Source organism: Herpailurus yagouaroundi, unplaced genomic scaffold, assembly GCF_014898765.1.
Source record: "Herpailurus yagouaroundi ecotype Mexico unplaced genomic scaffold, PumYag 77, whole genome shotgun sequence".
NCBI classification, from domain to species: Eukaryota; Metazoa; Chordata; class Mammalia; order Carnivora; family Felidae; genus Herpailurus; species Herpailurus yagouaroundi.
The window spans coordinates 41,443,908-41,461,175 of record NW_024412388.1 but is presented as its reverse complement, the minus strand read 5'-3'; the positions used below and the strand labels follow the sequence as shown (position 1 = coordinate 41,461,175).

At 37.8% G+C, this 17,268-nt stretch overlaps 1 protein-coding gene across 2 annotated transcripts in view; it reads left to right on the top strand.

The window, feature by feature from the left end:
• The first annotated feature begins 1,439 nt into the window (after positions 1–1,439).
• Positions 1,440–17,268, top strand: part of EPS15 (epidermal growth factor receptor pathway substrate 15) — a 154,967-nt gene continuing 139,138 nt past the window's right edge. Inside the window, exon 1 of one of the 2 annotated variants that reach the window (XM_040470196.1) lies at positions 1,440–1,592. In XM_040470196.1, coding sequence (XP_040326130.1) covers positions 1,560–1,592 — 33 coding nt within the window. In that variant the 5' untranslated portion in view covers positions 1,440–1,559. The remainder of the gene's footprint in view (positions 1,593–17,268) is intronic. The other variant, XM_040470197.1, reaches the window with a different exon arrangement.

Sequence of the window (17,268 nt, the reverse complement as noted above, 5' to 3'; positions counted from 1 at the left end):
TAGTGTAGTGGGGTACAGAAAAGCCCTTAATTCTTAAAAACAAGGCAGAGTATAATAAGGATCATATCAGAGCAACTAGGAGGTGAAGTGGGAGTTCCCAGAAGTCTTCTTAAAGTAGGTGGCATATAAGCCAGGTCTTTTTTCTAGGAACTGGTTGGTAATTCCAACTGAAGATGGCAGTATGAGATAGTGTAGAATATGTTATGTTTAACACAGGTGGGAACAAAGGTCTTTATTGAGTACATGCTTTATGCTAGGGTCTGATGATATAGAGATATATCAGAAATAGTCCTTGCCATTGAGGAGCTCTCAGTCTAGAGGGGTAGGCAGATGTAAAGAGTCATTAGAGTGATAACGACTTCATAAGGTAGAGAAGAAATGTTAAAGAAGAGTGTGTAACTCTGACTTGCAGAGGTCAGGAGATGCTTTGCAGAGGGGAAGATACTTGAGCAAGTGTTCAGAAAGTAGAAGTTTGCTGGGTGCACTATGGGAGGAGTTAGGTATGCTGCAGGCATCTGAGCAAGTCCCGGCGCTCTTTTATTAAACAATATAAGTGTGTCAGGCAGCAAGCAGGCAAGAAAATTATTTCTCCACCCTTCCCACTTGGTTTTTGGCTCCTGGATGGAATGACTTAAAAGCCTTCTTTTTCTTTCTATTTAAAAAAAATTTTTTTTACGTTTATTTTTCGAGAGAGAGAGCAAGAGAGAGAGTGAGTGTATGGGAGGGGCAGAGAGAGAGAGAGAAAGAGAGAGAGAGAGAGAAAGAGAGAGAGAGAGAGAGAGAGAGAGAGAGAATCCCAAGCAGTCTCCCCACTGCCAGCGCAAGGAGCCTGATGCGGGGTTTGAACTCATGAACCCGTGAGATCATGATCTGAACCGAAATCAAGAGTCAGATGCTTAACTGACTGAGTCATCCAGGTGCCCCAAAAGTCTTTTTCAGTATAACATCCTAATACCAGCTGGTTAAATGAAAGGTTTTGGAGTCAGACCTTGATTCTAATTTGGCTCTCTAATCAGCTGTATGACCTTAGGTAAAATACTTATTTGTGTCTCAGTTCCTTCTATTCATAACCTTGAAAGATAAAGTGTCTAGCACAGAGTCTAGCATATATAAAGTACTGTTATTTCTATCATGATCTCATTTAGTTTTCACAAGCAACCTGGACCTTGGCGATAATTTCCTCTATTTCTCAGAAGCAGAAGCTTAGGGTAGGTAGGTGGCCTGCCTAAAGCCTACACAGCCCGTCCGCCTTACTTTTATATCCGCACCGGGTTTTCTTAGGCGGCCCCGGTAGGTGGGGGTGGGGTGAGGCGGGGTTGTGTAAGGCTCCGGTCCGGCAGCTCAATTTCCGGCGCCAGGATTTGGGCGCTGCCACGCCGGCGCCGGGCGGGCGGGGCCAGGCGGGGCGGGGCGGGCAAGAGGAGGGAAGTTGTCGAAGTTAGGGGAGACGCCCGCCCGCCTGCCCGGGCCTCGCCTCTGACCGCTCCCTCCGCCTCCTCCCCGCCCCGAGCCCCAGTCTGCCCGTCCTTCCTTCCCCTCCTGTGCATGATGGAAACACCATGGCTGCGGCGGCCCAGTTCTCCTTGACACAGGTAACGCCGCCCGCCCGTCCGGCTCGGTCGGCCGGTGTCCCCAACCCGGCCCCCTCCCCCACCGTCCTGTGGTTCACCGACCCGGGCAGTTTCTCTCGCCCCGGGCGGGGTGGCCGATGGTGAGAGCGAGAGCGTGTGTATATGTGCGAGTGTGAGACACTGTGACTGAGGGAGGGCGCCATCCCGAGCCCGCAGCTCCGCGGCTGCAGCCTTGACCCCGCCCCACACTACCCCCCCCACCCCTGCGCCCGGTCCCGCCGCCCCTACGTCCCACAGCTGAGTGGACCGTGCCCCCTACCCTGCTCAGCTGACGTCTGGCCCTTCTCACTCCACGCAGCTTTCACCCAGCCAGGAAGTTTCCTTCTTCCAGGCCAGACGCACTCCAGGTGAGCTCCTGTTGAGCTCGCGCGGATCAGCCTCACCCCCTGGTCAGCCCTTGCTCCGCACGAGGCTGGTCTCTGGGCCATGCAGAGCGCTTCCCGTAGTTAATACTCACCTTCCAGACCTAGACGCCCAGCGCCCTCTCTAAGCCAGTCTTTCCTCTCGAAACTGGCCTTTTCCCACTGGAGTCCAGTGAAAGCCCTCCCTTCCCCAGCAGTTTCTGATAGTCAGCCTCTCTTCCAAGTATGTCTTATTCTCAACTGCTTACCCTGCTAGCCTCTTCCTGAGTTCAGCCTCTTCCTCTCCTGATCAGATTTCCTTCTGGGTCAGACCCCCCCCAGTTCCGTCTCTTCCTGCTTCTACTCTTATCCGGTGGGCTTCACTTAATCGCTGCCCACACGGATAACAGGGAAACATCCTTTTACAGGTGTGATGGTTCCACCAGTCTTGGTGCTGGGAACGACTATAGAGATCACTCATTATGGGCGAACCTGTACTCGGGGTCTTTCCTCTTGTCTTTCTGTTGTAGAGTCCAGTCCTTGTGCTTCCCAGAAAACCTTGTGCTTCAACATCATTCACTCTGGGAAGCCTTGTTCCTCCTTGTCTGTAAAGAAAGCCAATTGTAATGTTTTCATGATGTTCAGGATGATGAGGGGGTGACATTGCACCTGTCAGTCTCTTCCTGCTCCTCTGACCAAAACTCACCCTCAACCTCAAATTCTCAGTTTGTTCTCCCCAAAGCTGGGGAGTGACCATGTACGCCCCGTAGAGGCCCACCACAGCCTTTCTTCCTGCCTTATATCTCCCTGCCACCTTGTAGTCTCCTTGGCCTAGATTTGTGAGTGCTTATACATTTGGGCCTTGGAGTTTTCTGTGTTGGAGCGGAAGGCTTTGGAGTGTTTCATTTAGCACTCTGGGATAGAGAAACTGAGTGAAAAAATGTTTTCTTTCTCTGGAGTCACCTATAAACATGTACCTCAGTTAAAATAACTAACTTCAGTTTGCAGGATTTCTCAGTTTCCTAAGTGAAGTCTGTTTGTTTCCCAGTTTTCTTGGTGTTGCTTATCGTATTTTGACAAGCAGATGACAGAGGAGAATCCTTGGAATGTGGCAATTTAGTTTTGGCGGTGAATCCCTTTGGAAGGGTCATCCTGAAACTCGAATAAGAGTAGTGGCAACATTGACTTTTGGGTGTTCACTTCTTATGAGTCTAGTTAGTGACTTGCATTATATAAGATCCTGTTGGCAGGTTCCTGCTCTCTGGTTGTGTTGGCCAATTCAGGCAGTTTTCCCCTCTTGAAGTTTTTGTTCTCTTGAAGTCTTCTATAGATCTGTTTCTTAGTTGTGTGCATACTTTATTCTCTCCCTGGGTAATACTGTGTTTTTAGTTTCTGTTTACTATCATTCATCTTTGGAAATTTTCTTCAGGCTCTGTCAGTTTTATAGACAGTTAAATAATTTAAATATGTTCTTGTGGTTATGTATTTAAATATTAACATGTACACATGGTAAATACTGAATCAGTATTATCCTTCAGTGTCTCACATATGAGAGAATGTACGTTGATGGTTCCTTTATACTGATAATTCAAATTAAATCAATTTAGAATATTTTGATTTTAAGACATTAAGAAGCAATAAGATACATGTAAAGGGACATGAAAAAGAACCTAAGTGTTAATATACCCTAATGTGCCTCCTTGTTATTTTAAAACTTTTCTAATTTGTATATTTTCAATTTAATTTTTTTAACTACTTGAAGCAAATAAACTAAGATAATCAGCCTGGTTTCACATTCATTATTGATCTATTTGTGTTATACTCACTGCCTCCCCCCTCACTCCCCACCCCTCCACCCCCCCAACACACACACTTAGACATAGGCATACTCAAGAGAGAAATCCTCCAGGGCAGGGACGTCTTTTAATTCATCTCTCTTCCTCAGTGCCCATCTGGAAGAAAGTGATTAAAAACTGTCTTATGAATGACTGCAAATTTTAAAGGGCTCTGTGACAGTTAAAAGATTAGACAGATGCTTGGGTTGGTTTCTGCCCCTGGTCGTGAGATAATAATGGTTTTGGAGTAGGTTCTTTCATTCAACAAATATTTGTTAAGTACCTATTATGTGCTAGGCACTATGCTGGGATTGTCTTGTTTATAATATTTTGCCTTTATCAGTTAAGCAAAACTGGCAGTTTGGGGGGGAAAATGTGAAAAATATTTTAATTTATTCCTTCCTTCCTCTTTCCCTGCCTGACAACCAACTTGCCAACTCCCCAGCCACCAAAATAAATCATCTAAATTATATTCTAGCTCCTAGAGAGGATAGAATACTAGAGTAATGAAATGTTAGTTCCAGTCTCAGATATGCCAAAAGCTAACTCTATGGCATTGAGTTAGGTCTCCAGGGCCTCGATTTTCTTAATTTTAATAGTCATTCAACAAAAAGTTGTTGAACATTCACTGTGTGCTAGGAATTATTCTAGGTACCGCGGCTATACTAAGGAACAAAATACATAACAATTCCTGGAGACAAAACATGGAACTTACATTCCAGTAGGGGAGTTTGAATTAGCTGATTTAAGGACCTTTCCCACTAACATTCTTTTTTATAGATCATATTCTATGATTTGTAGCTCTAGTGGGACTTTCCCAGGGTACTTTAGTGTTATATAGCCTTAGTGTTTTCTAATTTCAGTTGTCTTCACTAGGCATTCTATTTTATTCTAATCAGTAAGAAGTGAAACTTGAGTGAGAGAGATCTTGTGATTTTTGCTTTGTGGTGATAGATTACAAAAAAGATATTAATACTTTCTCTCCTTAAGCTTTTCCAATTGCCCATTTCTTCCTCAAGCCTGTATCCTTAATACTCTCAGTCTTTCTTACTATATGTAAGGAATACTTACTATATATACAAGGGTGTTACTATATGCAAGGGGTTTTACTTCATTTAACACTCAGTTTTACAAATGAGGGAAGTAATTTACATGAGCCTAGTATGTGGTGGATCTGAGATTTGAACCAAAGATTTCAAAAGCTATTTTATTCTACTTCTCTGCGTACTAAATGCTTGGCATATCCAATGCTCCCTTGTATTTTTGATGCTCTTTTCCAGTAAATGTCCTATTGTCCTAATTAGATAGTAACCTTCTTGAGGCTGGAAGCCATGTCTTTTGCCTCTGAATCGCCAATGTCTTGGTATGTTGACAGTACAATTGTGGGTACACAAGTGGTGTTCTTGATGATGCTAAAAGTTTTATTTTATTGAAATATGACATGATATGAGTATTTTAAATGATCTTCCTGCAGTTCAGCTTTATGCTGAAGTTTTCTTGTTTAATTTAGCAAGAATTCTTTTTTAATAATAAAAAAATCCTTAGGTGGCTCCTAGCTGGCTAAGTTAGTAGAGCATGTGACTCTTAATCTTGGGGTTGTGAGTTCGAGACCCATGTTGGGAGTGGAGGTTACTTAAAAAAAAAAATAGAATCTTTAAAAACATTTTTGGATGTAATGAAGTATATTGGGGCGCTTGGGTAGCTCAGTAAGTTAAGCATCAGACTCTTGATTTTGGCTCAGGTCATGATCTCACGATTTATGAGATCAATCCCTGTGTTGGGCTCCTGCTATGCTTGGGATTTTTTCTCTTTCTCTCTCTCTGCCCCTCCCCTGTGTGCTCTCTCAAATAAATAAATAAACATTTTAAAAAATGTTGAGACCCTTAGAATGGGACTTAATTGAAAAAATCTTAGTAAATGGTCTAAAACAATAAATGCTCTAAGAATACTTTTCTTTTTAATGCTTTTTTTTTTAATTGCTAGAGTGATAATAACTGCTTTATAGAAACTGGTAGTTGGAGGAAAAAAATCTCTCAGAATTTCAGTTTGTGGTGTTTGTTTTCAATTTCATTAAAGACAAAAATACATGATGTATATTAATGTGCCATCTTAGTGGTTTAACATTTATGACAGTAAATATCAGGACAGAGCATAAAAATTACAACATGTTCTCAGAAGCAGAAAGAGTATTTATTTAACATGACATATTATTTGAGTTCCTACTATGGGAAGGGTACAATAATGATATTTTTCTTCTGTTCCTGAAATTACAGTCCAGTATACTCAGGAAATCCATACTTCCTTGAGTGATATTCAGCCGTTCTCAAAAATGGCTTGGAATGTCCAGCATTTGGGAGGAGTTGTCATAGTTAAAATTAATTAGGAACAGTTGGGTTGGCCCAATACAGAGTCTCCCAGGAGTAACCTAAGAGTGTATTTCTTTGTTTTCACTCTATTTGCAGACAGAACAATAATGGGCTAAAATAGTAGAAAAAGATTGAACATCTTTATTTAGTAACAAATCATAGTTCTAATCTCCTTTCTCACTAGTAGTCTGATTTAAGGACTTAAAATAAGGTGTTATACTTGCTTTCAAGGAATTAAACACAGTTACACACTTCTTTGTTTTGTGAGTTTTGCACTTAGTATTGGAACTTTGGAAACCAGAAGCAGGAAAATGGGTTGAGTGAGAGGCAGAATGAGAGAAAGAGAAATATCTGGTTACTTGGAGAGTTGATAGAAATAAATGAAAAGTTAATCCAAGCAGAGTTTATGAGGCAAACCCATACACTGGAATTGCATCTTAAAGTGGTTAAACTCTTATCAACAAGATAAAATATTATGTCTTCATTAAAAATTATTTTTATTAGGAGCTTGTAATAATTTGAAGAATGTTGTCATTTGAATGCTGTGTTACAAAGTGGAGACATGTTATTTAGAAAAATGATCTAACCCAGTTAAGCATGCATAGAAAAAAGACTGGAAGAAAAAGAAAGGACCAAGATTTTATAAGAGCATGGTTATAGTTTTTTTATTTACCTTCTTTTCAACAGTGTGTATTTCTTCTGGAGTCTGCTGATTTAGCGTTTCTACATGATAACCTTTTTTGACTACGGTTAAATTGAAATGAATGACTGTATATAAAGTGAAAATCTGTGTTCTAAGATTACACTCACATTTCATCTTAAACATTCCCATCTTTACATTTAGAGAGATTGGTCAGAAGAATGAATAATAGAAACTATTGTTATAATTGGCTTGGAGAATTGTCAGAGGACTAATTTATAATTTTGTGTGCTGCTTTATAATTTACAAAGAATTTTATGCTCTCTTATTTGATTTTCCCAATAACCAATAAGCTGGGCTATTACTGTCATTTCAAGTTAGAGAATACTAAGGCTCAGAATTTGTGACTTAAGTTTTACAGTCAGTAAATAAAAGCATAAGCCCATGTTAAAAAAAAATTCAAACAATACCCATAAAAGTCTCCTTCCTGTTCTGGGCCCTCAGTCTCCTTCCTTGAGGCAGTCATTCTTGCCACTTTGTTTTGTGTATTTCCAGCAATAATCTGTGATGTATGTGTAAGTATGCATAATTTTTCTTTTTAGTAAGCTGCATATTGTTTCACGGCTATTTATTTATTTATTTATTATTTTAGCTTAGTCTAGGAGATTGTTCTATACTAGCACATATAGTTCTCCCTCATTATTTTAAAAACTTTAGGATCGGGGCACCTGGGTGGCTCAGTCGGTTAAGCGTCCAACTTTGGCTAATGTCATGATCTTGCAGTTTGTGGGTTCGAGCTCCGCCTCTGGCTCATGCTGACAGCTCAGAGCCTGGAGCTTGCTTCGGATTCTGTGTCTCCCTGTCTTTCTGCCCCTCCCCTGCTTGCACTGTCTCTCTGTCTCTCTCAAAAATAAACAAACATTAAAAATAAATAAGTAAATAAATAAATAAAACTTTAGGATCTTGCCTTATATGAATATACTGTAATTAGCCACCTAATGGTGGATATGTATGTTGTTTCCAGTTGTTTTCTATATTATTGAAGTGCTGGCATGAATATTCTTTTGCACACCTTAGTGAACAGGTATATGTACATTAGTTTTTGGTGGGTATAATTGTTGGGCCAAAGGATATTTGGATAGATATTACTAATTTGCATTCAGAAAGGTTGTACCAGCAATAGTCTGAATGTGCCTTTTCCTCTATAGCTTCATAAGTATGGTATTTTAGCAAACTTTTATTCATTGTCAACCTGATATAGAAAAATGATGTTAAAATGAACTTATACATTGTACTTTCCTTTTACATAAATGTGAACTTTTAAATATTTTGTACAAGAGTAAGGTAGAAGTAAGATATAAGAAACTTAACTTTGTGATATAAGTAATGCTTTCATAAATTGAAAGTGCATTTAAAAATTGAAGGTTGGAGCTCATTTAAAAACTTGTTTTTTATATGGTACAGGTATACAAGGAAAAGTAAGCCTTACGTCCTCCCCTGTTAGATTGAGGATTTTGTAAGGAAGTTAATGGTACCAGGAGTCTCTCATCTGAAATAATCAAGATGCTTATGTCTGATTATGTTTCAGTAAAAATAAAAATTTGGCCAAGAACAGTGGGGCAAGACTATACTTTTTTGGGGGAAAGCTTCTATATTACAATATTTTAGATTTTTTAGATCATGGTTTTTCAACCTTGGCACTGTTGACATTTTGGGCCAGGTAATTCTTTGGTGTGGGGAGCTGTTCTTTGCATTGTGGGATGTTTTGCAGCATCCATACCCATGAGATGCTAATAGTACTCTTTACATTTGGGACAATCAAAAATATCTCCAGATATTGCCAGATGTCTTTTGGGGAACAAAATTGCCCCTAGTTGAGCATCACTAGTTTAAATATATACTTTTTAACCTTAGTGATCCAGTAAGGCATAAAGGAGATATAGAGATATATGCCTTCTTGGGATAGGAATGGGGGAGTAGTTTATCTTCATATTTTTATTCCCTAGACTGCCATGAGCCATGAATGGCTAATTGTGCATAGATTTTGAACTTAAAAAATTTACATGGTAAGAAACTGGAAATTGTGAATTTAATTTTATGTGCGATTTCTCTGCCTTCCTTAGTGTGATCTTTAGTTGTGGAACAATTCTATCTAGTGGGCTAAATAGTAATGCAAAGATACTGAAAGGAAAATAATCTTATAACGGTATTGAGAAGGAAGAGGACTAATGTTTCTTAAACTCCTAATAAGCATTATGTACTTTTAGATGATTTCTACATTTCACTTGATCTTCATAGTCTTTATAAAATAGGAATTAATCTTCTGTATTACTTAGGGTTGTGTTGTAAGTGGTGGATATGAGATTTAAGCCCAGGCATATCTGTTCTCAAACATATTTGCTATACTGTTTCCTGTAAACACTCATTGACAATAAGTCAGACAACTTTATGAAAATGAACATTCACATGATATTATATTCCTCTATTGTTATATAAAAGGAACAAATTAGGGGCGCCTGGGTGGCTCAGTCAGTTGAGCGTCCGACTTCAGCTCAGGTCATGATCTCACGGTCTGTGAGTTCGAGCCCCATGTCGGGCTCTGGGCTGATGGCTCAGAGCCTGGAGCCTGCTTCTGATTCTGTCTCCCTCTCTCTCTGACCCTCCCCTGTTCATGCTCTGTCTTTCTCTCAAAAATAAATAAACGTTAAAAAAAATTTTTTTTAAAAGGAACACATTATTCAGAGTGTGGTATGTGTACGTGTGTGTGACAGAAAGAGGGAGAGAGAGAAGAGGTCAATATCGGGATAATAATAACAATAATTAATACTGAGCACTTATGTGTCAGGCACTGTTTTTAATAATCTTTACAACCTGATGAACTTTTCAGTAATCCTTACCACCTGATAACTGGATCATCCTTGTTATCTTTGTTTCACAAAAAGAGGAAATTTAAGCACAGAGGTGAAGTAATTTGTTCAAGGTCAAGCTGATGCTAAGTGGTGGAGCAAGAATTGTAACCCAAGTAGTATAAACCATTCATATAAATTGAGCAAGTGTGTTGTAATTTTGAGGACAGAATAATAGCTCTAACAGATGTAATTATGATACTAATGCTTGGTTAACTGAACATACGTTCTAGGCTGCAACATCTTTTTATATGAAAATCAACTTATCATTGCATAGTCCACACCTCTAGAAAGTGACTATTGTACCAGATAGTAGAGGGTTTTTGTAGGCTTGATAGAAGGTAGTGTTACATTTTGCAACCTAGGAATTTATTACTCACGAAAACCTAAGCCTGTCTGGGTTTGTGTACATTATGACAATATTTATTTTTAAGCTAATATTCTCTTGGACATGTTAGTTTGGACTTGGAGTTCCTTCAGTATTTTATCGCTAAAGATGACTCCATGTTATCAGAAAAAAATTCCCTAAGAAACTATTTTATTAAATAAAACCTAGAACCACTAGACTTAAGGGTATCTGGCACTCCAAATATGAACATTGTTGAGAGCTAGGGTGAAATAATGGGAGGTATTGGGCTTTACAGTGAGAATGTCTGAGGTTTACATCCTTTATTTGATTGTGTAACAAGTTTCTTAGCTTCGTTTTTTTGTTTGTTTTTTTAAGCCTATAAAATGGGGGATAAACAACTTGCAGGATTTGTTGTGAAGATTATATGCAATAATGGATATAAATGTCCACGATCAGTTTAAATGGTAGCAGCTAATAATAATAATAATTATAATAATAACTACTACCAGCACTAGCCAAATATTTATAATCAGTGGGTTTTAGTTATTTATAGGGCTGTTAATTTTTATGAAATGTTGTACTTAGAATTTTCATAGATCATTGATACCAAGGATTATTGGTAACTTCATTTTACCTTGTATTCTGTAGGTACAGACAGCATAGGTATTTATCATTAGGCATATATGAAAAATGTGAAACTTCTGTGCACCAAAGATGCTTCTGTTCTTGCTGGTTTGTCTCTTATTTCAGAAAACATTTACTGAATGCTTCCTCTATGTCATCACTGTGTTAGGCCTTAGACATACAAAGAGAATAAGGCCTAGACTCATGCATATACTAAAGTACCTTTTAGTCTTTTAGGGAGATAAACACTGACTTTCTGGGATAAGTACCTTGAAAAAGGATGATAGAACTAAGGCCCTGGGGTGCTGTGGAGTCTCCTGTGATTATGATGGAACTTTTTGTGGTAATTTAGTTTTTAAATTGATTGATACTATAGATGACATTTTAGGTTGTACTTAAAGGACAACATAAAACCATAGGAACATTTGACTTAAGTCAAATTTTATTTTGGTGCATAGGGTCCACATTGGGGGATGTAACATCCATTTTCTTATGATTTATTCTCTGCTTTTTTTTTTCTTTGTAATAAAGCCAGATTTTTTAACCTCGAGCATAGGACAATTAGGGATTTCAAGGAATAGGCTTCAAAGAATCTGTGACCTACTGTAAAATAGTATATAAAATATTCAGAGTATCAAGATTTCTATCCCAGGGATAACTGACAGAAGTTTTATACAGTGGGAAGAACACTGGACTTAGTACAAGACAAATATGGATTTAAATTCTCCCTCTGCCACTGTACTCTCTGTGGGTGCCCATGGCAAGTTACCTAAACTCTCAGAACTTCCTTATGGATGATGTATATACATTGTTGAAATATAGGAGACATTCAGTAAATAGAAGTGCTGTTGTTGGGGTACTTGGGTGGCTCAGTTGGGTAAGCATCCGGCTCTTGATTTGGCTCAGGTCATGATCTCATGAACTCATGATCTCATGGTTTGTGAGATCAAGCTGCACATCGGACTCTGCGCTGACATTGTGGAGCCTGCTTGGGAATCCCTCCCTCTCTCTCTGCGCTTGCCTTGTTTGTGCTTTCTCTCTGTTTCTCAAAAATAACTTAAAACTTAAAAAAAAAATAGAAGTGTTGTTGTTCTTATTTGCAGAACTCGTGTAAATATTGTTTTAGATATTTTCATGTCCAAAATTCTGCACTCATTGAAGAAAACTGGGACATGCAGAATAATAGTTAGGAAAAGCATGGATCACCATCTACCCCATTCTTTAAAAGTTTTAGTTTTTTTCCTTTTTTTTCCTTTTTTTTTTAATTTTAGAGAGAGAGTGAGCAAGGGAGAGGAGCAGAAGGAGAAAGAGAGAGAGAGAGAGAGAGAGAGAGAGAGAGAGAGAGAGAGAGAATTTTAAGCAGGCTCCATGCTCAGCACAGAGCCTGATGCAGGGCTTGATCCCATGACCTTGTGTTCATAACATGAGTTGAAATCAAGAGTTGGTCGCTCAACTGACTGAGCCACCCAGGCGACCCTCTTTACATTTTTTTAAAAAATGTTTATTTATCTTAGAGAGAATGAGAGCAAGCGGGTGGGAGGGGCAGAGGGAGGTGGACAGAGGATCCAAAGTGGGCTCTGTGCTGACCACAGCGAGCCCGGTGTGGGCTCGAACTCACAAGCTGTGACATCATGACCTGAGTCGAAGTCAGGCACCCCTCTTTACATGTTTTTTAATGTTTGTTTGTTTGTTTGTTTATTTTGAGAGAGACAGAGACAGAATGCAAGTGGGTTAGGGGCAGAGAGAGAGGGAGACACAGAATCTGAAACAGGCTCCAGGCTCTGAGCTGTCAGCACAGAGCCCGATGTAGGGCTCAAACTCACGAGCTGTGAGATCATGACCTGAGCCTAAGTCGGCCGCTCAACCGACTGAGCCACCCAGGTGCCCCATCTTTACATATTTTTTAAAATGTAGTTATAACCTGGCTCTCTCCACACACACACACACACACACACACACACACACACACACACACACACAAAATTTTGTAATGTTTTCCTTAACATTATAGGTGTTTTTCTATGTGATCATCATAGCATCTTTTTGATGTCTTTAGACTGTATTCATTAACTGGATGTTTTATAGTTTACTTAAGCCTCACGAATAATAGCAATTGATGTAGAAATCATAATTAATGCTGTTGCAAATAACCTTTCATATACCATTTGCTGAATTCTTTTTTGTAGAGTTATAGATGGTATTTACCACATAATTAAATTATTTTTCAACGTTTTTATTTATTTGTGGGACAGAGAGAGACAGAGCATGAACGGGGGAGGGGCAGAGAGAGAGGGAGACACAGAATCGGAAACAGGCTCCAGGCTCTGAGCCATCCGCCCAGAGCCTGACGCGGGGCTTGAACTCACGGACCGCGAGATCGTGACCTGGCTGAAGTCGGACGCCTAATCGACTGCGCCACCCAGGCGCCCCTATTTTTCTATATATACCTTTGGGTTTTTTTTTTTTATACCTTTGGGTTTTGAAGTTAAACGAGTAATTTTTGTTTAGTGTATGTTTATAAGATCTTGAATGGCAAAGCGGAAAGCAGTATTTTACTCAGATAGGAACAATAATCTCAAAAATACTATTGTGAAGGAATTAAGTTGAATATATTTAATTTGGCTGCAAACTACATTTATAGTTTGTGAAGTTCACTTAGCATAGGAAATTGGCATTAAAAATTGTAGCTTGAAGAAGATTGGATGATTTCAGTTTGCTTACAATTTTCATCCTTTTTTGTAGGCTGGGTTGCTTTCATTCTTAGTCTTGTTCTCTACATTCTGTTCCATGTTTTTGTTTTCTTGCTTTTTTTTTTATTCTGGCACACTTTTATGCAGGGCCTTGTAAGACCTGGGGGTGGATTCTGAACCATCTGGCACTTGAGAACAGTTCAAAAACTTAACTTTATTGACTGTACTTTAAGCCAGACTTGTTTAAAATGTCCTGGCTTGTCTCTGTGCTTGACAGTTTTTTTTTCTTTTATATCCTCACAGCTTTTTATGACTATTTTCTTCCTTATTTTAGTATAGGAATTTTACCAGTATCAGTATTTGTAGATTAAGATGGACAAGATTTATTTTCCTATAACCACACACACACACACACACACACACACACACACACACACACAACACTTATAAGGAAAACTTCCCAAAACATTTTATTTTTTAAAATAAGTGTATGATTGGCATGACTTATATACTTATACATGTTTAATAACTATTAAAAATATTTAAAAATTATTTTTTAAGTAGTAATTATAGCTTTTCATCATGAGGCTAGGTGGAAAGAAAAGCATACTCTGGAATTGTAAATTTACTGAAAATTGTTTAATTGTTAACAAGCTTTCTTTGAGCTTCCCGCTGTATTGTTTTAGCATTTAAAAAAATTTTTACTTTTTAAAGAAACTTATTGACATATATATAATCTATATATCATACAATTTACCCATTTAAAAAATGCACTTAAGTGACTTTTAGTCTATTCATAGATGTGTGCAATCATCATCACCACAGGCAATTTGAGAACATTTTTATCACCTCAGAAAGAAACCTTGTACCCTTTAGGTATCACCCTCTTCTCTTCCATGCTTTTCCCAGTCCTAAACAACCACTAATCTATTTTCTGTCTCAATTAGATTTTCTTATTCTGGACTTTGTATGAATGGAATCATGTACTATGTGGACTCTTGTGACTGGTTTCTTTCTTTCTCTGTCTCTCTCTCTCTTTTTTTTTTTTTTTAACTTGTTTTATTTTTTATTTTTTTAAATTTACTCCAAATTAGTTAGCATACAGTGCAACAATGATTTCAGGAGTAGATTCCTTAGTGCCCCTTACCCATTTAACCCATCCCCCCTCCCACAACCCTATCAGTAACCCTCAGTTTGTTCTCCATATTTATGAGTCTCTTCTGTTTTGTCCCCCTCCGTTTTTATATTATTTTTGTTTCCCTTCCCTTATGTTCATCTGTTTTGTCTCTTAAAGTCCTCATATGAGTGAAGTCATATGATTTTTGTCTTTCTCTGACTGACTAATTTCACTTAGCATAACACCCTCCAGTTCCATCCATGTAGTTGCAAATGGCAAGATTTCATTCTTTTTGATTGCCGAGTAATACTCCATTATATATATATATATATATATATATATATATATATATATACACCACATTTTCTTTATCTATTCATCCATTGATGGACATTTGGGTTCTTTCCATACTTTGGCTATTGTTAATAGTGCTGCTATAAACATGGGGTGCATGTGTCCCTTCGAAACAGCACACTTGTATCTCCTGGATAAATGACTAGTAGTGCAATTGCTGGGTCGTAGGGTACTTCTATTTTGAGTTTTTTGAAGAACCTCCATACTGTTTTCCAGAGTGGCTGTACCAGCTTGCATTCCCAGGTTTCTTTCTCTTAACATAATGTTTCTGAGGTTTATCCAAGTTGTAGTAAGTATCAGTATTCATTACTTTTTGTGGCCAAATAATATTTCATGGTATAGTTATACTACATTTTCTTTATCCATTCATCTGTTGATGGCCATTTGGGTTGTTTTCTCCTTTGGCTATTATAAATAATCTGCTATGAAAATTCATGTTCAGGTTTTTGTGTGGATATATGTTTTTATATCTGCTGGATATTTATCAGGTCACATAGTAACTTTATGATTTATTGCTTGAGGAATTGCCAGACTGTTTTCCAAAGCAGCGGCACCAGTTTACATTCCCACCAGCTGTGTATGAGGTTCCACATCCTCTTTAATAATTGTTATCTGACTTTTCGATTCCAGCTGTGCCCAGAATCCTAGTGGCTGTGAAATAGTATCTCATTGTGGTTTTGATTTCATTTCTCTGATGACAAATGATGCCTACCATTTTTTCATGTGCTTTTTAGCCATTTGTATATCTTCTTTGGAGTAATGTTCATTGATGTCCTTTGCCAGTTTTTCAATTGAGTTATTTGTCTTCTTGTTATTGAGTTGTAAGTATTCGTTATATATTGTAGATATAAATCCCTTTTGAGATATATGATTTGCAAATATTTTCTCCCATTCTGTGGGTTGTCTTTCTACTCTCTTGACAGTGTGTTTTGATACATACAACTTTTAAGTTTTGATGAAGTCCATTTTATCTGTTTTTTTTTTCTTTTGTTACTTGTGCTTTTGGTGTTATATACAAGAATTTTTTGGCAAATATCAGGTCATAAAGATTTATCCCTATGTTTTCTTCTAAGGGTTTTATAATTTTAGCTTTTACATTTAGGTCTTTGATTTGTTTTGAGTTAGTTTTTTGTACATGGTGTGAGATAATGGTCCAACTTCATACTTTAGCATGGATCTCCAGTTGTCACAGCACCATTTGTTGAAAAGACTATTCTTTCCACACCAAACGATTTTGTCAAAAATCATTTGACCATAGATGCATGAGATTATTTCTGGACTTTTAATTCTATCGTGCTGAACTATATGTCTATCCTTGTGTAGTACAACACTGTCTTGATTACAATTCAGTCATAGTTAACATCGTGGAAGATATGGGTGACTGATGAGAAGGCGGTTATTGTGTCTGATGTGTAGTGTATAACTAGGAAAAGTCCTGTAAGAATTTGTAGGATTAGGCAGACTCCTAATAGGGAGCTGAAATTTCATCATGCTGAGATATTGGACGGGGCACTTAGGTCGATAAATGAGTAGTTAATGATTTTAATGAGGGGGTGTGATTTTTGAATGTTGGTCATTAAATTCTTATAGTTGAAATACAACGATGGTTTTTCATATCATTGGTCATGGTTAGATTCCATGTGAGAATAATGATAACATACATTGTGTTTAAGTACAATTTTCGTAGTAAGCTTTGTAAGTTTTTCTTCAAAGCCTTCTCCAATTTATGGTGGGTTTGGTTTGATTGTGGCTGGTGGTATCGGTTGTGGTATTGTATTAAATTTCGGGGGATCTTTTTTAGGTTTAATAGTTTTTTAAATTTATTTAGGGGACATGCTTGTAGTGTTTGGTTATACTACAGCTATGGCTACTGAACCTTATCCTGAAGCTTGAACATCTAATAAAACTGTATTGGGAATATTTATTACAGGGGTGTTAGTGGTAAGTTTTGAAATTGAGAAGTGTTAGTCCTGTAACTTTGTTTTTCTTTTCAGGATTGTTTTTGGCTACTCTGGGTTCCTTGCAATCCCATATGAATTTTAGAATTGGCTTATCCTTTTCTACAAAGAAGCATTTGGAATTCTCATAGAGATTGCTTTGAGTCTGTAAATTGGTATGGAGAATATACCTATCTTAATGTTAAGTCTTCCAATCCATGAACATGTGATTTTTTTCCCATCTTATATATCTTTAATTTTGTTCAACAATGTCTAATAGTTTTTAGAGTGTAAGTTCTGTACTTTTTTGTTAAATTTATTCTTAAGTATCTTATTCTTCTTTATTCTTGTTATTTGAATGGAATTGATTTCTTAATTTCATTTTCATATTGTTCATTGCAAGTGTATAAAAATTCAGTTAATTTTTGTATATTGACCTTGTATCCTGCAACCTTACAGAACTCATTTGTTAGTTCTA